Consider the following 22,832-nt stretch of genomic DNA (forward strand, 5'->3'; position numbering starts at 1 on the left):
TTGGCCACCTCATGCCTCTGTAGTCCCCTTTGCTCAGCTCCAAACCGACATCCAATTTCACCTTCTCCCTCTCAAATTGCAGAGTAATACTTATCATATTCTGGTTGCTACCTCCAAATGGTTCCTTTACCTTGAGTTCCCTTTATCAAATCCGGTTCATTACATAACACTAAATCCCAGAATTGCCTTTTCCCTGGTAGGGTCCACTGCAAGCTGCTCTAAGAATCCATCTCGGAGGCACTCTGCAAATTCCCTTTCTTGGGGTCCAGTACCAACCTGATTTTCCCAGTCTACCTGCATATTGAAATCTCCCATGACCACCGTAGCATTGCCTTTTTTATATGCCAATTTTATCTCCTGATGTAATTTGTACCCTATATCCTGGCTACTGTTTGGGGGTCTGTAAATAACTCCCGTTAGGGTTTTTCTACCCGTATAATTTCTCAGCTCTATCCACAATGACTCTACATCTTCTGATCCTATGTTACCCCTCGCTAAGGACTGAATTTCAATCCTAACCAAGAGAGCTATCCCACCCCCTCTGCCCACCTTTGTGTCATTCCGATATGACGTATAGCCCTAAATATTCAGCTCCCAGCTCTGATCCTCTTGCAGCCACGTCTCTGTAATTCCCACAACATCATACCTACCAATCTCTAACTGTGCTACAAGCTCATCCACTTTGTTTCTAATACTAAGCGCATTCAAATACTACATCTTTAATTCGGTATACACCTACCTTCACACACTGGTACCTATTTTATTCTAATACAAAGCTTGAAGACAGTGAATTGTAATGAGGGTATCATTATACTTCAAGGACATGTGAAACAAAAAAGTGCTGGAGAAACTTAATGAGTCAGGCAGCATCTGGGGAAGGAATGGACAGTCGAGGAGAGAATGGGAGAGAGGGGGGGAGGGGGAATGGGGAAGGGGAGGGGGGAGGGGGAGGGGAGAGAGGAGAGGGGGGAGGGGGAGAGGGGAGGGGGGAGGAGAGGGTGCTGCTCCAATGCAGGACAGGTTTGGGCCCAATGGGTCCACTTGGTCTAGTATCAACTAAAGGGTGCGTTTCCAAGAGGGATGTAGACAAAGAGAGATTTTGAGGAAACTGATTTATTTATTGCAATTTGCAAGGTTGAGAAAATGGTTTGAAAAAATAGGTTCAGGGGCTTTCTAGTTTTATTAATTGAGGCATGGAGTGCAAGAGTAAGGAAACCACGATGAACCAATCTAAATAATTGCTGAAGAAGGGTCTCGACCCAAAACGTCACCCATTCCTTCTCTCCCGAGATGCTGCCTGACCTGCTGAGTTACTCCAGCATTTTGTGAATAAAAACCTTCAATTTGTACCAGCATCTGCAGTTATCTTCTTATACTAAATAATTGCTAGAACTACTGGCGTATTAAGTCCAATTATGGTGCCATACTTTGAGAAAATTGCAAAGGCTTCAGAGAAGGTGATAACCACTTGTGAGGTGTTTGCGCAGTAATCAACCAGAACCAGAACCAGGTGTAATAAGGGATTTACTGAAAAGTTTCCATTGATTTTAGTTGGAGCAAAGAAGCTGGGGCTGTTTCTCCTTTGGACTAAAGGAATCGGGTGGAAGTGTTCAATATCACAACGGACAGAGGCAGAATACGTAGAGAGAAATCATTTCCATTCACCAAAGAGCAAAGAACTGGAGAAAACAGAATGAGGATGATTAGTAAAAGAACCAAAATTGCAGGGAGAAATCCTTTATTCTATAGCAACGGGCTGGGAGTGGACTCAAGGCCAGAGTCAGTGGGGAGAGAAAAAAAAATCATTTGCAGCTGGAGCTGGATAAATACTTGGCTTTTTTTTTGTTGTTGCAAGGGCAAGACTATTGAGAAAGGACAAGGATATTAGATGACAAGGAACTGCAGATGCCGGAATCTTGGATTACTTCCATTTCCCTGAGCGTGACAAGATTGGTCAAATGACATCCTTCCACGCCAGAACCACTCGGCAATGTCGTAATGCTGTGAACTATTCACGTGCATCTGCCGTCGGGTAACAGAGGACAGACACACTCAGGAATTTGGAAACAACCTGCACAGGTTCCCCAGATCCAGTCGCTGTCTGCGAGGGGGCGGGATCCACCTTGATTCATTCCCTTGCCCCTCAGGGCACTGCAATGAGCATTTATATCCTTCACATTTCCTGGAGCAGGACACTGAGAGCAACACACTCAAGCTGTCACTCGAGAAGATAACCCGCTCCCTGCAAACGCAACCAGTATGACATCCACGAGACCAGCAAAGCCCAGCGCCTGCCTTGTCCCGAGCTACTACGACGGCTTCTTAGAAAAGATGGAGAATAAAAGCCAGGTAAGTACTTTTCTTACAATTTCGCTGTCGTTGTTTTTGCAATGAATTTTTCCGTTAGATTTTATATTAAAATGCTGACAGGTGCTTTTGAAAGTCTACCTGTAACTCGGTTGCCCTCTCGTTTAGTAGTTGATAGCTTATTGATGTCAACCATCAGGCTATTTATTAAACACTGCAACCTCCAAATAGGCTCCGAACCATCTAGACTTGAGGGGACATTATTTTTGACTTTGCACTATTATTGTTTATATAAAAACACACACACACATATAACAACTTTTATCGTTTATTTATTTGTTATATGGAAAAACATTTAATGTATGGCGACTATATATATATTTATATTTATTCACAAAATGCTGGAGTAACTCAGCAGGTCAGGTATATATAGGTATAATTAACTAAAGGGTTGGATCAGCAGTGCTGTATCAATACTGAATGTGTGCCCCAGGGCTCTGTTCAGGAAAGCTCTAATGTTTATAATTTGTGTAAATGACACCGTTTCAGACATTCAATGCACAACAATTATATTTGCTAATGATGCAAATTGGAGTGGTATAAATGAATCGTTAGGAACAGTAACAATTAATTAACAAGTTCGACAAAGGAAAAAATAGGTGGGCGGAATAAGGGCAATTAATCGGAACAGGGATAAATGTATAAACACGACATTTCAGAAAGAAAATAAGGCAAACGCCCCTGGTGTTTGCCAATCCTTGTGTTTTCAGCACTAAATACTGAAATATTGCATTCGTATCTGTGCGTTACATTTTGCCTTATTTCTGATTTTTACAACACAACACGATTGTTGACAATCTCCAGTGACAGCATTCTATTTTGAATTTTATTAAAATTTGTGTATTGTGCACTTTTTAAATAAAAATGCCTGCTCTCCCATTTCGGTCGATCCCTGGTTCTCTGCCACTTCAATGTTGGTTCCATCTCCAGTTATGTTTCCCCTGCGCCTTTAGACGTTGAGATGCAGCGTGGAAACGGGTCTTTTGGCCCACCAAGTCTGCGCCGACCAGCCATCACCCTGTACACTAGCACAATCCGACACACTAAGCACAATTTACAGAAGCCAATTAACCTACAAACCTGTACTTCTTTGGAGTGGGGGGTGGGGGGAGAAACCAGAGCATCTGGAGAAAACCCATGCGGTCACGGGGAGAATGTACAAACTTCCTACCTACAGACAGTACCTGCACTCAGGATCGAACCTGGGTCTCTGGCGCTGTAAGGCAGCAACTTTGCTGCTTTTGCTGCCCTGTGAAATTATTTTCTTTGCTGGCTCAATAATCCTCCCAAAATTTAGGTTTCCTGTGCCAATGCTCCTTATTTTGGAAGAATTTCCAGTTACTTATTACATTCGTGCCATGGTCCAAACTGAACTCTCTGGTTGGTAAAGGGAAGTACATTGTGGATGATCATATTGTTATGTGTTGTATTTATGCTGGCTGGTTAGCACGCAAAAAAAGCTTTTCACTGTACCTCAGTACACGTGACAATAAACTAAACTGAACTACTGTTTCTGTCTATGATGTCCAGCTGAGGGGCAGTGCAAAGTGGCACACCCAGTAGAGCCGCAGCCTCACACCGCCACAGAACCAGGTTCAATACTTGCCTCGGGTGCTGTTTGTACGGAGTTTTCATGTTCTCCCTGTGACCGTGTAGGTTTTCTCCTGGTGCTCCAGTTTCCTCCCACACTTCAAAGACATCTGGGTTTGTAGGTTAATTGGCTTCTGCAAATTGTCTCTAGTGCGTCAGATAGAACTAGTGTACGGGTGATCGATCACTGGTCGGCACGGAGTTGGTGGGCTGAAGGGCCTGTTTTCATGCTGAAGAAACTAAACTAAGTACAATAGCAGTGTAGGAGTCTAACAGGTTACCTTCTAACATTCTGCTATATATTTATATATATATATATAGCAGAATGTTAGAAGGTATATATATATATGCTGTAACAGAGTAAGAGTTCTGCACTCCATAGTGCAAACATGGAAGTCTAGCACAGGTTGACTTGTGCACTACAGTAGCTGGTGGCTATCAGTATGATCCAGCCCATTATATTAACTGGTTACCAGGCATTTATACATACGGCAGAGGTTAACATGATTGCACAGAACAATAGTTATGATTTTCCAGATTATTGATGAGCTGGTGCAGTTTATTGATGATGTTGCTTACACACCCCATCACTCTGAGGAAGAGCAGGTCAATAACTGGCTGAGTTAAATTTATCTTCTTTATTTCTTGGATAGGCTATGACTTGAGAGGGCTTCATGTTGTTGACTGATTGCTGCACTGGGTTTGTTTGAGGGCAGTTACCTGTGATGCATAGATCACCACACAGACCATTAGCATCACTGCAGAAATTCTTTGGAAGCATCCTATGCTTAACCAGTTTGGGCAGTTTCAACAAAGGGCTTATTCTACCGTATAAAATCAGGTCTTTCCTGGTAACTCCAGTAGACAGCTTCATTTATACCTTCTCCACTGATGAGGTGGCCCTTGTCAGCATCTGGTCCCAAAAGAGGATTTGAATAATTTTCAGACCAGGGCTGACAGCTTAATGCACCTCATTATTTTTAGACATTACGATCCCTAATATGATACGGGTCTTCCCTTCCCCTTGCCTTCAAGAACCTTGCCATTACCAAACCCTCCATTCCCAATATCCTGGAGGTTACCATTGTCTGGAGGGATTGGAAGGAACCCCAGGAATTTGATCCATCGACCAAGCATTGGCAATCTCTATTCTTTTCAAAATGGTTATCTTGGATGGAAGTCACGAAGTGATGATCTCGCACGAGATGCAACACCTGTCCCTTTACCTCCCCCCTCAACACCATCCAAGGACCCAAACAGTTTTTCCAGGTGAGACAGAGGTTCACCTGCACCTCCTCCAACCTCATCTATTGCATCCGCTGCTCTAGATGTCAACTTATTTACATCGGCGAAACCAAGCGCAGGCTCGGCGATCGCTTCGCTCAACACCTGCGCGCTCGGTCCGCGTTGGCCAAACTGATCTCCCGGTGGCCAAGCACTTCAACTCCCCCTCCCATTCCCTGTCTGACCTTTCTGTCATGGGCCTCCTCCAGTGCCATAGTGAGGCCCACCGAAAATTGGAGGAACAGCACCTCATATTTTGCCTGGGCAGCTTGCAGCCCAGTGGTATGAACATCGACTTCTCCAACTTTAGATAGTTCCTCTGTCCCTCTCTTCCCCTCCTCCTTCCCAGATCTCCCTCTATCTTCCTGTCTCCACCTATATCCTTCCTTTGTCCCGCCCTCCTAACATCAGTCTGAAGAAGGGTCTCGACCCGAAACATCACCCATTCCTTCTCTCCTGAGATGCTGCCTGACCCGCTGAGTTACTCCACCATTTTGTGCCAAATGTCTCTTGATAATTATGGGGAGAAAGCAGGAGAATGGGGTTAGGAGAGATAGATCATCCATGATTGGATTGCGGAGTAGACTTGATGGGCCGAATGGCCTAATTCTACTCCTATCACTTATGATTGCTTGTGTCCAAACCATGACCATAACCAGTTCTGACCTCCTGCATTTACCTACACATGGTTGTTGGAGTGTAATTAAAATTCTGCCTCGCATGCTTTCCCAAAGTACCTAAAACCAACTTGTGGTCCAATGGCTGGTATTAATTAATTCGACAAAGGTTGCAAATTAAAGATATGATTCATCAATCTATGTCACATTAACCTAGTTTGACTGTTCATGTATTTTCAACATCTTTATTTTTAACACTCCATGTTTTTATTTCCTGTGAAGTTCGGGAATTTGACACTAAAATGTGTCACTGAATTTAAGGTGTGTAATATAAAGACGTGAGTAATATCGGGATGTAAAATTCGAAAATGCTCCAAGCACTTTCAGGTGTGTAGGGAGAGAAGTAACGTGCCAGATTAATGGCATGTCACCAGACTTGCTTCAAAGAAAGTGTTTAGTTCAAGGCTATAATTACATTGCATTATTTTACTGTAAATCCACACATGTGTCAGAAACTAAAACAAATTGATTGGGAATATTTTATTGCAAAAAAAAAAAAGATTAAGTTTTCGATTTGCCTTGGCGTACTGATTTTAGTTTTGAGTTATAAATGTTGTGGTTTTTGCAATCTGAATGCAAACCAAGAATTCGGGAGTAAAAAGCCAAAAATCCTGGGTCACGGGCTCAATTAAATTTTAATTGAGTCAGGTCTGGAATGAACTTAACCCCAGTTAATTTTTTTTCAAATTTATTTTGGTGATAGATGGCACTGGGGCAGGAGTTTTTAAACCAGGCTTGAATTCTTCCTTTGGGGTTGATAATTGCTCTTGAGGTTATATTGTTCCAGTTCTTGTTCCAGTTCTGCTAGATTTCTACTGACAGAGAAAACTTCCACAAAACACAATGTGTCTCCCCTTTTGTTGTAATTCTAACAGGATACACCCTCCTCCTCCAAAAAACCCCTCTACTTTTGTCTGTTTTTCTCTCCCATGGCAAGAGTGCACATTTAAAGCCGCACAAGAAACTTCAAGTAAAAACAGAAAATGCTGCAAGCATTCGTCAGTCAGTCAGTCAGTTTCTGTGTGAAGAGAAACTTAATATTTTGGGTTGGAGACTGCCAGAATGAGCAAAGGGAACATGCAGACTAATTCTACATTTAAAGATCAGCTTTTTTTTTAATAACCTTTCACCTGACTGAGGGATAGTCAGTGCATAACAGGAACTTGTCATTAAATGCCAGGATGATGACCTGGCTATGCTATTGAAAATGGTTTTCAATAGAAGGATATGAATCCAAAGGTCCCAAAATATTACTAAGAATAAGTATTCTTCTCACAAATCTAGATAACCTCAGTTTTCCAACATCTTGGGTGATTCTAGTTTTTTGCAGTGCTCCCTTGGCACAGCAACAGAATGTCAGTCTGAATCACCTTGACTATGACCAAAACCAATATTTTCTGACTGAGAAACAAGGTGGACAGTAGGATTTTGGACAAAGTGCACATAACTTCCTGACTATCACCCCACCCCACTTCTGCAAAGGAAGGATTACATTCTTGTTAAAAAATACCCTGGTGCCATTACTGTACAATAGTGAAGCAGTCTTGTCAAAATACTGTATCGATTTTTTTTTTTTTTTTCCTTATTGATTTTAACTTTTGAGGTCTATATGAAATTCCCCATTTCTCTTTTTTTCCAAATATTTTTAATCCCCTTCCTCGTAACCTTCAGGAATCAAAAAATCAATCTCATCTAAGGTTCCTTGTTTATCATTTTGAAGACGTGCTGTAAAAATTATCTGGATTGACGTGATTCTTGACATCACCTGGCATTTGGCCAGAAGTGAGAATATTTGCAGTATTGGAACAACTCAGTTACTGTAAGTGCACCTTGCTTCCTGATGCCAATGTGAATAATACGTTGACGCATCGCACATATACTCCCAAAACATGTCTGTCCATGTCGACATACAAAACAACAATTTGCATTTAGATGGCAGATGTTTTTTTAATCCTATTCTTTCTTTCCTCCGATCCTTTGAATGTCCCAGTATGCTAGAAACTAGCCTTTCATCACTGGAATCTGAATTCATATCAGACTGAACTGATAAGTTTAGTTTAGAGATACAGAGCGGAAGCAGGCCCTTCAGCTCACTGGGTCCCCGCACACTAGCACTATCCTGCTTTTACAATTTACAATTTTGCTGAAGCCAATTAACCTACAAAACTGTGCGTCTTTAGAGTTGGGAGGAAACAGGAGCACTTGGAGAAAACCCACGCGGTCACTGGGAGAACGTACAAACTCCGTACAGACAGCACCCATAGTCAGAATCAAACCCAGGTCCCTGCGTCTGTAAGACAGCAACTCTGTCGCTGCGCCACCATGCCATCCCATAAGTTAGTAATTATTTTGCTCTGTGCTGGACAGAAAGGTCACGCACAACTTGATTTTGAAATGGTCTCCATTAGGTTCAGAGGTGACCCGTGAATAGTATAAAGGCATCTCTTGAGCACTGTATTGACAACTGATGCAGCATTTACAACTTTATTCTGTGGAACAGGAAGGCTGGTTTGAGAGAAATGTCTCGTTGGAGCAGTTATGAGATTAGACCCGAGGCATGTTGAAGGCCAATGTACAGGGAGAGTTCCTATGCATCCAGCCTTGCTGGATTTGAACCCACCAGCACCTAATGCAGACTTAGACACTTAAACAAAAATTAATGCAAGTTTGCAGTGAACAGTTCGCCATCAGTGGTCACATGATGAAACAAAGCACAGTACTCTGATGCTGAAAATCAGGAATAAAAGAAAATTGTTGGAACACTCAGCTGGATAGGAAGTGTCTGTTGTGAAAGCAAGAACATTAACATTTCAACTCCGTTGATCAAAAAAACAGAGGAGTGTGTCTGTCTGTGTGCGTGTCTTTGCCTACAGTGAAAGATAATGCTGGGCATTTGCAACATTTTTGGTCATGGAGTTATATTAGGAAAGGTGATTTTTTTTCTTATCTCTGCATGGAATCTGCAAGTCATTGTCTGACAAGTATGCTTTGTGTGTGTGATGCTTAACTTGATAAATCTCTCTTTAATCAATGTGGTTTCATGTCAGTTGGTGCTGGTGGATGGACTGGAAAAACTACTTAAAACCCCCCCCCCCCCATTCTTTTTCTGGGTGTTGGCAGCCAGACCCACTGTTCTTCCTCGTCGCTAAATGTCCTACAGAATGCAGTGGTGTTTTGCTTTCTTGAACCACTGCAGTTCTTCTGGGGAGAGCACCTCCATAGCAAGTTGGGTTGGGTGTTCCAGTATTTACACCTGGTAGTGACAAAAGACCAGCAATATTTCCAAATGAGGAAATACTTGTGGGGGAACATGCAGATAGTTGTGTTTCCATCCACCTAGTGCCAATGTATTTCTAACTGGTGGAGGTCACAAGTTTGGGAGGTGCAGTCGGGGTAGCCAGGCTTAACAACTGCAGTGCACTTTGTAGATGTACACGTTACTGTCTTGGTATACTGGTGATGGTAAGTGGAGAGTGTTTCATCACACTCCTGACAGTAGTGTCTTGGAAAAATGCTGGTGTGGGCCTTGGGGTGTCAGTTGCCACAGGCTGCCAATTTTGTAGCCAGCACCATGTTCATTTAGTTGGTCCAGTTGAGTTTGGGGGTCAGCGGTGGCCCTCAAGATATCATTGATGGGGACTGATTGATTGTAGTGAGGTGAGGCGAGTAGTTAGATTCTCACTTGTAGGAGTTGGTTTTATCACCTGGCATTTTAGTGGTGTGGATGTAACTGGCCACTTGTTGGCCAAGCCTGAATGCCCCCTGGGTTTTGCTGCAAGTTGGGTATCAGCCTTTTAAAACCTCACACACACTGGTACAGGTCGGGGTGGTGGAGTACTAAGCTTGAAGGTTAAGAAATTTATAATAATTCTTGGCAGTGAACGTCAAGTACCAGAGGCGCATCCAATGTCTTTAACCCCTCTCTGGATTACTGGCTTTGGGAGATCATGTTGGGGTTTGAATTTGGAGGGAGTAAGCTTTATCTTTTTGGTGCAGATTTTCCCCTCTGACACCAGTTAGAAGCAGAGTGGAATATCTTATGGTAGAAGATGCATAAAACGTATAACTCCACTCCCCCTCCTGCAAGCCAAATTGAATCATTCCAGCATCCAAGTCATGCTATGGGACAAGATAATGCAGCCAATGGAATTTTCCGATACTCCTTCTTTAATCTCCATTTTATACATTCTTTAATCTCCATTTTATATATTCCTCTTTTCCAACTCCTTCTGTTGCAAATTGCCACTGCCAAGGTATCCAGGAAAAATAATCCAGCTTAATACAATTGATTTTTGCCATGCAAGAGCGAATATTATTTACTAACACAGCCATAACATTTGCATTGGGTTCAAATTACAAGCAGATTAACCTATTTCTGACCAAATGCAAATTCAGCGGTAATCAGTAACAAATTAATCCTCACGATTGGAAATGGCAATTGAAAAATAAACCTCACTGTGTTTTGATCAATCTGCCAGATTCTAGAAGAGGTTGATTTGTTGTGTTGCAAAATGTAACTGAGTAGGAATCATTAACTCAATGGCTGAAACATTATAGAGCTGGTTTATCTGCTTGGGATCATGTGTGACATTTGCATTGGCCCTAATACAGTCACTGGTGATTCATTTATAAGACTGATGATGTAATTGTACAGGAAGGAATATCTTTTTCATTTATTCACTCGTGTTTCTGGCAAGCCGACGAAACAAAGAGTTGTGCTATAACGCAGGCTTCCTTAATCCAAATCCAGTTCGGTTTAGAGATACTGCATGGAAACAGGCCCTTCGGCCCACCGAGTTCATGCAGTCCAGCGATCATCCCGTACACTAGCACTACCCTATACACTAGGAACAATTGACAATTTTTTCCTGCTAATTAACCCACAAACCTGTACATCTTTGGAGTGTGGGAGGAAACCAGAGCATCTGGGGAAAACCCATGCAGTCACAGGGAGGTTTCCTGTGTTACAGCAACGGACTCGATCAAACAGAGAATTCCATTCAGTCTCCATGGCGATGCTAGTGATCCAAACCACTTGTTTACCAGCCAGAAGGACCAAGAGTTCTGGGGAGGGTGAAATGGGGGAGGAACTGAAAGAGAGAAAATAATGTGATGATTGTATTTCCTCACTTAATGTGCAATTTCTTTTGGCAGAAATACAAGAGGTATTGGACGGTGCTCAGAGGGAACGAGTTATTCTTCCAGGTGACCAGCAGGGATCCAATGGTATGTCACTGTGTTTCTGTAAGCAAGTACCCCACGTCATCCATTTTGTAGAAGCCTCAGTAAACAACTTATTGCATGGTTTGATTTTATTTACTCTTGTGGCCAGAGTGAGGTAGGTGGGAGATAGCAGGGGGGGGGGGGAAGTAAGTAGTTTGTATGGTTTTGCCAAAATGGAGGAGTATCTTGCACTAAATGGCCCGATTCAGGAATAATTTTCTTGTATTTTTTTGCCATGCTGAAATGTATTTACATTCTTGGAACTCTGTTACCTCTTAATATTAACACTTACCGAGGCTGCCAGCTCCTTCAATTCTGGAACTTTCTATTAACCCTGAAGCAACCATCTGAAAACAATTATTAAACCAAAGCCAGGAAAGCTAAATTCTATTTCTTTCCTATTTGCTTGATATACACTTTTACTCCACTGCTGCACCACCCTGCCACCACTCTTCAGGAAGCAAGGACTTTACTTTGTGCTTTTATTCCCCGTTTATTAAAATAAAGGCAAAAGAGTTTAAACCTTCTATGCATATTCATTTATATTATGAACCTGTATTTTTCAGTATATTGAGAAAATCAATCTTGAAGACTTCATGTCTGTGGAAGATGATGAAGATGATGAAATCTATAATAATAACCTACAACACATCTTGACATTGAAGCTGAAATCTGGAGACATAAAGTTAAAGGTAACATTTTGTCCTTGTGTTGAGTTGAGATGCTTTTGGCCCTCATGGCTTACATACTAAGTGAATCTTAGTATGAATGGAATCTTTTAGAACGGAGATGAGGAAAAACTTTTAAGTCAGAGAGTTGTGAATCTGTGGAATTCTCTGCCTCAGAAGGCAGTGGAGGCCAATTCTCTGAATGCATTCAAGAGAGAGCTAGATAGAGCTCTTAAGGATAGCGGAGTCAGGGGGTATGGGGAGAAGGCAGGAACGGGGTACTGATTGTGAATGATCAGCCATGATCACATTGAATGGCGGTGTGGCTCGAAGGGCCGAATGGCCGCCTCCTGCACCTATTGTCTATTGTCTATTAAAGAGGGTGTAGGATTGAGGGAAACAAAGGTTAATTCCCAAAGTAACCATTCCCTCAACTGGTCCTTTGTTCACTATTCCATGACTACCTATTGTTCCCTCTCACGGCACTTTTGTGTGTTACTATAGGAGATGCGGCATACGCCCTCTAACTTTCCTACCTACTCCTTACTCCTGAGCTGGGAGTCATCCAGGCTCCCAAATAGTCCATCCAGGTGAAGTGCTTTAAAGTGCATGTTTTGTCACCTTTTCCAGTTCTGAAAGAGAAGAAAGGGTGGAGAATATGTTTGTCCAAGTGATACAAGCATTGATAGTGCATCTGAGGGAGGATACTGAATGCTTGGTATCACAGCTGACCTGCGTGGTGGATGTGTAAGTAGATGGATATGAATAAGGTAGACACAAAATGCTGGAGTAACTCAGCGGGTCAGGCAGCATCTCGGGAGAGAAGGAATAGGTAATGTTTCGGGTAGAGACCCTTCTTCAGACTGAATAAGAGCAGCTTAGAGAAAAATCAAATGTTAGAACCACTAAATAAATACAGAACTTGGTTGCCTGAAATATTCAACAAATCGAGCAGTTTCTGTGGAGGGAAAAACTAATGTTACTGGTGGATGATCTTTGATCAGATCTAACCAGTTCTGACACAAACAAGAAATGCTGGTTATGTGAAATTGTTGAATGTAATATTGTGTCCCGACTGTTTCAGTGGATTCAGACAGAAGTTTCCTTGAGATGATATTGGGAATAATTTAACTGTCATAAGAGCCAGGATGTTTAGATGCTAAAAATCTCTGAAATAGGCAGGCAAATCGGCATAATAAAATTACAAAAAAGGCACGATAAAGGCATTTACTGACAAAAAAAAGGCATGTATTTCCACCACCAAAATATGGTTAAAAATTATAATATAAAGGTACACTACATTAAATGATCAAATTGCCTGGTTGCACATAATTACTAGCATTTTTTTCAAATTACCTGGCTCGAAGGGCCGAATGGCCTACTCCTGCACCTATTGTCTATTGTGTTAAATGATGCCGTCTGTCAGACATAATATGCTTCAGTTGTGAAAAACCTCTTTCTACCCCAGCTGAGGTCACTGGTGCATACCGGAAACAAACTACAGCTCTATATTCATGTTGATATCTTGTGCATAACAACTACCTTTGAGAACTTTAGCTATGTTTTATATTTCTTCAAGATCTTTGTTACCTAAAATCATTCTCTCACATTTTCCTTGTATGTCTTTACCTACATCGCCAGGAACCTTATGAATATTGTCAGTTACTTTGTTGAAAACCTGCAAGTTATTCACTAATGTTTCGCCACGTTTCTCAAGGGAAGTGATAGCTTGTGGGAAGTTTGCAAAATTGGAAGCAATAAACACAAGATGACAGTGGAGGAACATTTTCTGCATGATTTCACTGATGATCCTGACTGCAGCAGATTCTTCTTCTTCAAAACAGTTGACGATTTCTTTTATCTTTTCAAAATTTGCAGCAGAGTAGAGTACTGCAGAGTGCTATATACCCCACTAAGTCAAAACGGGCTGAGGAGGTAGCGGAATCTCTGGTGCCATTTCCTTGAACAACTGCTCAGGTGCTTTGAGGAAGATTTTCTTGACATTGGAAACTGGGCAATCGACATTTGGAAACAAGCTACGAAATCCATCTCGTAATGGAGAAAACATGCAAACAGAAATGGGAGTTATTTAAGTTTGTGTTTTTTTTTCTCCACAGGCAGATAGTTTGGAGAGCCAAGAGCAATGGAAAAGCTTCATTCACACAGTTACAAAGGTAAGTCAGTTCCATTGCCACTTCACTGTTTGCTTTAGTTATCTTAGATAAATGGTGAAAAAAAACATTGCTCTATCCAATCAGGTGCACAATTTATGTTCATAAGTGATAGGAGCAGAATTAGGCCATTCGGCCCATTAATTTTACTCCATCATTCAATCATGGCTGATGTATCTCTCCCTCCTAACCCCATTCTCCTGGCTTCTCATAACCCCTGACACCCGTACTAATCAAGAATCTATCTATCTCTGCCTTAAAAATATCCATTGGCTTGGCTTCCACAGCCTTCTGCGGCAATGAATTCCTTCTGATTAAAGAAATTCCCAATGAAAATGTTGTAGGATAGATCTTCCATTCTGAAATCCCTTTTGGGTGATCCTCTCCCTGCTCCACATGAATACTTAGTTTGGCTTGATACACTGACTGAATATTACGTCAGTGGGTGGAAATGGAACAAGCAAAATGTGGTTATTTTATTCATCGGGAATCGGAAGAAACATTTTATCTTGTTTTCTTTCTTGTTTCTTCAACTGGGAATATGAATGAGATGAATGAGAAGTGTTATGGAAGAGATGCTAATAATTTTTTTTAACAAGGGATGATTTGCCAACTGAACAATTGTATGGATTTTTTAAAGTTCCAGACCATTTCTCCTCATGAGATCGGCCATTTTGAAATGAAATAATACATTCAATCAATATGTAATAAATGTCACAGGAGTAATGCAACCCCCCACCCCCACTTCGCTCTAAACTTGAATGTTTGAATTGCAGTAAGATTTCTAAATAAGGAAATACAATTCATTAAACTGTTGTGACTGAGCATGTTGTTTTGTTCTGAATATTGTGGTGTGTATTGGAGTCATACAGTATGGAAACAGGCCCCTTTTCCCAACTTGCCGTCACCGACCAACATGCCTCATCTACCTGTCCCAAGTCCTACCTGCCTGTGTTTGGCCCCTATCCCTCTCAACCTTTCCTATCCGTGTACCTTTCTAAATGTTTCTTAAACATTGCGATAGTTCCTGCCTCAACTACCCCCACCGGCAGCTCGTTCCATATACCTACCACTGTTTGTGTTTTTAAAAAAAAGTTGCCCCCAGGATCATATTAAATCTTTCCCCCCTCACCTCAAACCTTTGTCTTCTGGTTCTTGATTTCCCCTATTCTGGGTAAAGCAGTCTGTGCATATACCCTATCTATTTCTCTCATGATATTGTACACCTCCAAGGTATTTATTCACAAAATGCTGGAGTAACTCAGCAGGTCAGGCAGCATCTCGGGAGAGAAGAAATACCTTTGATTTGTACCAGCCATCTCCAGTTATTTTCTTATTGTACACCTCCAAGATCGCCTCTTATCCTCCTGCACTCCATGGACTAAAGCCCTAGCCCGTTCAACCTCTCCCTATAGCTCAGGCCCTCGAGTCCTGGCAACATCCTCGTAAATCTTATCTCCACCCTTTCCAGCTTCACATAATGACCAAAACTGAGCACATTGCTCTAAATGTGCCCTCACCAATGTCGTGTACAACAAATGTGGCCTAACCAATGTCTTGTACAATTTTCTTTATATAGCTTGAGATTCCCAACCTGATTCTCCTCCCTGGACAGATTTGGAGACTTCAGGAGGTACTTGAACAGGAGATAAAGCGACGGCGAAAGTTGACGTCCTCTCCACCACCCCTGCCACCACCACGATCAACAACTCCAGAGCGTGACCAAAACTACGATGATGTGCAAAACGACTGTCTCAGGTGCCTTTCTAGGTGTTGAGAGGAAGTGGGATTAGTTGATGTTGAGCAAGGTGAAAGGAGGGATGAATTTCTTCTGAGCCCTGGGCGGCACGGTAGCGCAGCGGTAAAGTTGCTGCTTTACAGCGAATGCAGCGCCCTGGAGACTCGGGTTCGATCCAGACTACGGGTGCTGCACTGTAAGGAGTTTGTACGTTCTCCCTGTGACCTGCGTGGGTTTTCTCCGAGATCTTCGGTTTCCTCCCACACTCCAAAGACGTACAGGTATGTAGGTTAATTGGCTGGGTAAATGTAAAAATTGTCCCTAGTGGGTGTAGGATAGTGTTAATGTACGGGGATCGCTGGGCGGCACGGACTTGGTGGGCCGAAAAGGCCTGTTTCCGGCTGTATATATATGATATGATATGATATGCATGTCCATCTCATTTTTGTTTGTTACGTCGTCTTCTGCTATGTTCACTTCTTTCTGCCCTGTGATTCCCTTCATGCTCTTTGCTCTTTGCTCAATCACTCACCTCAGCGGTTTTCAAGTATGTACCTTGTGCATGCTCTTGTAAGAAGAATATTGAATCCCAGTCCAACATTATATTCTCCTATATACGTTAAAGGAAAGCAATGTAAATCAGCAGCATTCTGTCCTTGTCAGCTCAACCATGGTGCCCCTTTAGTTTGATCTGCAAAAGCTAATAGTTGATCTTGGTGAGTTCAATGATAGTGTGACACAAAGATGAGAATGTTAGTTTAGACTAATTGGGGATTGTCATCATAATTCGATTATCTGGACTTGAAGCCCAAGATTGCATCGTGCTTCCAAAGTATTTGTACGAAAATCTTCTGGGCTTCTGTTTAATGGCAGTATTGGGCCTACTTGTTATGAAAAAGTTAACTCCTCTACATTGACTAAGGTAGTGGTTATAGAGGCATTAAATGTTAATCATCAACCTTTAGTCAAGAGAATACTTTCATGTTTAGTTGAACGCTATCCTTTTTAACTATTTTTTTTGTCTCCATTTCTTCCAGCTGTTTCTATAACGTCTCAAGGATGGAAGCTGAGTCCCTGCTGGCGAAAAACATCGAATTTGGAAATCTGTTAATGAGACCCAGCAGTGATGGCCGAGACCTATCCGTTTCAACACGACAAGCATTCAACAAGTAAGGAAGGAATTATGATCAGTGCATCAATGCATCCTCTGGCCACCCAAAGCAAATTGCAACCAGTTGTATGTTAACAACCAGTTAACACTTTCTAGGTTGTGTGGAGAAAAAGGATAACTATTTTCTGCATAATACCCCATAAGCAGCTCCAAACTACAAACCAATTAACATGTGTAACAACTAGGGTGACGCAGCCCCAGGGACCCGGGTTTGATGTTTACTACAGGTGCTGTCTATACGGAGTTTGTATGTTCTCCCTTTGGGTTTCCTCCAGATAGAAACATAGAAACATAGAAAAGAGGTGCAGGAGTAGGCCATTCGGCCCTTCGAGCCTGCACCGCCATTCAATATGATCATGGCTGATCATCCAACTCAGTATCCCATACCTGCCTTCTCTCCATACCCCCTGATCCCTTTAGCCACAAGGGCCACATCTAACTCCCTCTTAAATATAGCCAATGAACTGGCCTCAACTACCTTCTGTGGCAGAGAATTCCACAGATTCACCACTCTCTGTGTGAAAAAAACCATTCTCATCTCAGTCCTAAAAGACTTCCCCCTTATCCTTAAACTGCTCCGGTTTCCTCCCACACTTCAAGTAGTGGTGTAAGGGTGATCACTATTCGACACAGACTCAGTGGGCTGAAGAGCCTGTTTCCACATTGTATCTCTAAACTAAACCAAGGTTCTAATTTTCTTGTTCCCTTTATTTTGTTTTCTTACTGTCAAGCCAGTCCCGTGGATGATTTGTTTCCTGTTTTGATTGTGTGGGTTCTGTTGTGAATGAGGCCAATGTGAGTCCCTCGGAATTTACTGTACATGTGATAGGGGTGGGTTGGTGTGTGGTTTGTGAGACCCTGCGCTCCCACAACAGCTTCTGATGCACGAAGTTCTTAACTGATCCCAGTCTTAAATGCTATCCCTCCATAATGAACAATTGTGAACCAGGGAATAAGTGGGCATGTTGTATTTTTCAAGGGGGCTTTGGGAACATCTTTGAATCTTTTCCTCTGTCCACATGATAATATCCTCCCACGATGGAGCTTGAAATAGCTTGTCTGTTTCATGAGTCTGCTGTCAGGCAAGCAAATTATGTGGCTTACCTTTACAGAGCTCAAGAGGGCATTGGGTACTTATTCAACCCTAATGTGAACACCTGCTTCATGTACCTAAAGAATGTAACTGAACCCTTTCCAACATGAAAAGAAGGGTCTCGACCCAAACGCTACTTATTCCTTTTTACCAGAGATGCCGCCTGACTCGCTGAGTTACTCTAGCATTTCTTATCTATCTTTGGTGTAAACCAGCATCTGCTGTTCCTTCTTACACATGAAACCTGCCACAACTGCTTTTACACTGTGAAATTGGAAATGATGTTATTCACCATCTCTACTGAAGGAAACTTCAAATATTCTACATACTGGAGGCAACAATTCCATGAATATTTTAATTGTGCACTCATCAAAGGTTAAACCAAACGATTAGATAATGTCAAAGGGAAAGGAAACCTGAGGGAGTTAAGGAATTGAGTAAATATTAATTAGCATTGCAAGCGATGTAATGGGAACATTGGATAATGGTCAAAGAATGTTAGAAATACCATTTAATAAATGTGTTACATTTCAGCAGGACAATTGTAAAGCACTACCGGATACGATGTGTTGACAGTGGTTACATCATTGACATTGATGAAGGTGTAAGTAAGCTTTTAAATAATTACTATCTTCGTGCCGCCATTTTGAGTCCATATGATTCAGCTGATGATGAGACTTCCAAAATGGTTCTGAATCAAAGAGCAGAAGGATGACTGGGTTTGCAGATTGAAATGAGGGCAGCAGTAGCAATGTTACATTTGGCCTTAAAATACCAGCAATACAAAAGAACAACATGTCACCTGGCACTTTAATGCCATATTTGTCATCCAGTAAAATATGATCTGCAGGTTGGGTAAATTGGGATTTGGAGATTCTACAACACTCTTTGGCTGAGTAATCTTGCGATACGGCACATAGAATCTCTCTCTGAGAATAAGTACCGAGCTGTCAGAAAATAATAACTTGTGGAATTATGCCCAGGAAGACAGCCATCCATAGAGCAGAAACATTGGTTAAAGTAACTTTGTTTTTTGTAATTTTTGTTCAAGTTCACTATTGTATTGTTGACCAATTCTGGCCCAGTGTTGATCCTTGAATCCATCACAGTAAAGTCTGGGTGTGTGCTAGTTTTGCACAGCATTGTCTCTATGTCACTCTCAACCTTCCCAATGGCCAAATAAAAATACTTTCTTGCATCTCCACCATCCTACCCTCCATCACAGGTAATGCCTTCTGATTTCACTCCCCAGAGCTCATGTATTTTGCAATGCACACATAATATATCAGTGTAATGAAGAAATGAAGTGATTCGTCATTGTTTCATTCTAAAATTGTGAACAATATCTAATGAACATTTGTGCAATCTACTATATTGCAAACCTGCCAAGCTGCTTTAGCGGACCATTAGAAAACCTTGGTACTGAGCCACATGATAATATATTTGGGCAGATGAGCAAATTAGTTATCGGGCAGTTATTAAACACAAGAGGGAACTTGTAAGGCTCGGGAGTGAATTTTCGAGCTTATGGTCTTGTCAGCTGCAGGCAAGGGCCTCTAAGGAAACGATTAAGAAACGTTGGCATGATTTGGAGCCCAGAATTGGAATAACGCAGGCATCTTGGAAGGTTGTGGGGCTGGGTTAGATTACAGAAATATGTTGGGTTTGAAAACGTAGGTGAGACTTTTAAATTTCAGGCTTTACCTGACGAGGAGCTGTTCATGAGGGAAAAGAAAAATTATACTTGTTTTCTATGTGGGTTTGCACCCATGTCTTAAACCATATCTGCTTGTGACCTTCCTGATGCCATTTACAATGTAATGTAACTTACAATATAAATCCAACATCATAACATGCGCAACCTCTTTGTGACAATGTACTGCAAACTGCAACTGTACCAATCATGCAAATTGTGTTCTGGTATTTTCCAGGTTTTGTGCATCAGTAGACAGGAGACCGTCAACTATTTTATTCAACAAACCAATGGAGTGCTGAAGCCTTTGGAAATACCTACGGACTATGAAATCAATCTGAGTATGTTTTGGCCTTTAATTCTTAATGGATGTATTGGTTATTTTTGCAACAATTCATTTGATTGACTAGGATTCAAAATTGGCGTGCCAAAGGAGGAAAGTCTCTTTCTTTCTCCCCCCCTGTATGAACTATTCCTCCTTTAAATTCCTGACGGTGGATGCAGGGAGGAAATCTATTGGGAGAATCTAGAACTAGGGGTCACCCTTTGACATCAAGGCAGGTGCCCATTTAAGATAGAAATGACACAACTTTTTTTATTCTGGCAGAGGCCCTAATGTCTTTGAAAGTCTTTTCCTCCAAGAGTCATGGGGGCGGAGTCTTTAAATATTTTTAAGGAGGAAATAGATACATTTTTGAAGAACAAGGAGTACAAAAGAACATTGGGAATAGGTGCCGATGCGGAAATGGAGGTTGCAATCAGATCAACCACCATCTTGTGAGAAACAGGATGATTAAACCACCAGGGACAGGACTGGGAGAATTGTACAAACATCGCCCCAGTCAGAGATAAGACGGGCAACGAAAGCCGAGTCTGGAACTGCACAGGGAACAACCCATATCAGGGGTTACCAGTTTTACGGGACCTCTGGGAGAGTGACACGGTCAGTGGAACTGCTCCAGAGGGATTACTCTGGATCTGTGGACATAAGGCCTACTCAGTACTTCCAGGAAAATGGAGTGGAACGTGTTTTATTGGGTTAGTGCAGCCGGGATTCTTTTTGTTGCCAGCCGGGGGAGGACGAATGCTGGGCACTCCAGTGTTTGATGACCTACAAAGGGAAAAAAGAGAGTTGGAGATAGGAACCTGGGAGGATGATGAGTGGCCTCCGGCCCGAATCATTTCATATTATGGGCCAGCCACCTCGGCTCAGGATGGTTCCTGGGGATATCGTACCCCAGTGTACATGCTAAACCGAATAATACGCTTACAGGCTGTATTGGAGGTGATCACTAATCGGACGGCTGCCGCACTAGAGATGTTGGCAAAACAGCAAATTCAGATGAGAACAGCAATATACCAAAATCGATTGGCCCTGGTTTACCTCCTAGCCGAAGAAGGAGGGGTATGTGGGAAATTCAACCTCTCTAATTGTTGCCTGAATATTGACAATTACGGACAGGCAGTAATGGACATATAACAGTATAACAGAACTTAACGCATGTTCCGGTACAAAAGTGGAACTCAATTATGGGCATTGGATGGTGGGATTCCCTCCTGGGAGGATCATGGTGGAGAACGGTGGCACAGGTGATCTTATGTGCACTGGCTGGGCTGATCTTTATCCCCTGTTGTATACCTTGTCTTAGGGAGCTTATAACTAGGAGCATAAGTCGGATGCAGGCTGTAGCAATGCCAATGGGGACAAGAGGGGAGGTGCAGATAATCATGATCATGCGACCAGGGAAGGTTCTGGATTCCCAGAGTAGGGAAATGAGGAGAATGCTACATCAGTTGGAGACAAAGGAGTTTGAAAATGGGGTTTAATCAGGGAATGCGTAGCAAAAGAAAAAGGGTGGATTGTGAGAAACAGGATGATTAAACCACCAGGGACAGGACGATTAAACCGTCAGGGACAGGATGATTAAACTACCACCCCATCAGGGACAGGATGATTAAACTACCACCGAGTTCGTTAGGGCACTGATAATGTGGTACAGGGACAGAGACAGGCTGTACAAACAGCTGTAAATTTAAGAGAGTGTCTAAGCGGCAGGAAAGGGTTGAAATGGGTCATGAGGATAACTATGGGTCATGTGGATAACTACTGCGCTTGCTCAATGAGGTAAATGAATATCGCAAATACGCCCCTGATCGGGAAACTGCTAATTACCATGCACATGCAATGTATGATCTGGGGGGTACCCGGGGCGGTACAGAAGATTGTGCACCTCAGCGCTCTGATTGGAAGGAGCCCGAAGGGGAGGGGGATTCAGCAAAGGGGAGGGAGATTCAACGAAGTTGTATTGTATAAAGAGAAGGCACTATCTTTGTCTCGGTGTGTCTCGGTTTGGAGAGGCACCTGGCTCTGTAGACTCGTATATAAACATTTCTTGTTTCCATGACTTTGTCTCTGGCATCGTGATTGTGAGCACTCACATTTGCATCTCACAAGCTTATTAAGTGGCAGACCAGGTTTGAGGTCAGAGTCCTGCTCCTCCTTTGTATTTATAGACAATAGACAATAGGTGCAGGAGTAGGCCATTTGGCCCTTCGAGCCAGCACCACCATTCAATGTGATCATGGCTGATCATTCTCAATCAGTACCCCGTTCCTGCCTTCTCCCCATACCCCCTAACTCCGCTATTCTTAAGAGCTCTATCTAACTCTCTCAATTCTCTTCAGAGAATTGGCCTCCACTGCCTTCTGAGGCAGAGAATTCCACAGATTTACAACTCTCTGAGTGCAAAAGTTTTTCCTCATCTCCGTTCTAAATGGCCTACCCCTTATTCTTAAACTGTGGCCCCTGGTTCTGGACTCCCCCAACATTGGGAACATGTTTCCTGCCTCTAACGTGTCCAACCCCTCAATAATCTTATATGTTTCGATAAGGTTAATTGGCTGGGTAAATGTAAAAATTGTCCCTAGTGGGTGTAGGATAGTGTTAATGTACGGGGATCACTGGGCGGCACGGACTTGGAGGGCCGAAAAGGCCTGTTTCCGGCTGTATATATATGATATGATATGATATGAAGATCCCCTCTCAATATTTCTAGAAAATATTGCTGCAAATACTGGGTTTTGGGTCATCTGACTTCTCGATGTTTGTTTTTGAGTAGTATGAACAAGTTATAATTAAGGGCATGCCTGTATTGAC

The 22,832-nt window shown here is 42.3% G+C and overlaps 1 protein-coding gene across 1 annotated transcript in view; it reads left to right on the plus strand.

Moving 5' to 3' along the window:
- Positions 1 to 2,210: 2,210 nt before the first annotated feature.
- Positions 2,211 to 22,832, plus strand: part of LOC144607190 (signal-transducing adaptor protein 1-like) — a 28,099-nt gene continuing 7,477 nt past the window's right edge. The window contains exons 1-8 of the mRNA XM_078423867.1: positions 2,211 to 2,349; positions 11,073 to 11,144; positions 11,708 to 11,833; positions 13,927 to 13,983; positions 15,560 to 15,738; positions 16,756 to 16,887; positions 18,517 to 18,586; positions 19,914 to 20,016. Coding sequence (XP_078279993.1) covers positions 2,260 to 2,349; positions 11,073 to 11,144; positions 11,708 to 11,833; positions 13,927 to 13,983; positions 15,560 to 15,738; positions 16,756 to 16,887; positions 18,517 to 18,586; positions 19,914 to 20,016 — 829 coding nt within the window. The 5' untranslated portion in view covers positions 2,211 to 2,259. The remainder of the gene's footprint in view (positions 2,350 to 11,072; positions 11,145 to 11,707; positions 11,834 to 13,926; positions 13,984 to 15,559; positions 15,739 to 16,755; positions 16,888 to 18,516; positions 18,587 to 19,913; positions 20,017 to 22,832) is intronic.

This window comes from Rhinoraja longicauda, chromosome 28, assembly GCF_053455715.1.
Source record: "Rhinoraja longicauda isolate Sanriku21f chromosome 28, sRhiLon1.1, whole genome shotgun sequence".
Lineage (NCBI taxonomy): Eukaryota > Metazoa > Chordata > Chondrichthyes > Rajiformes > Arhynchobatidae > Rhinoraja > Rhinoraja longicauda.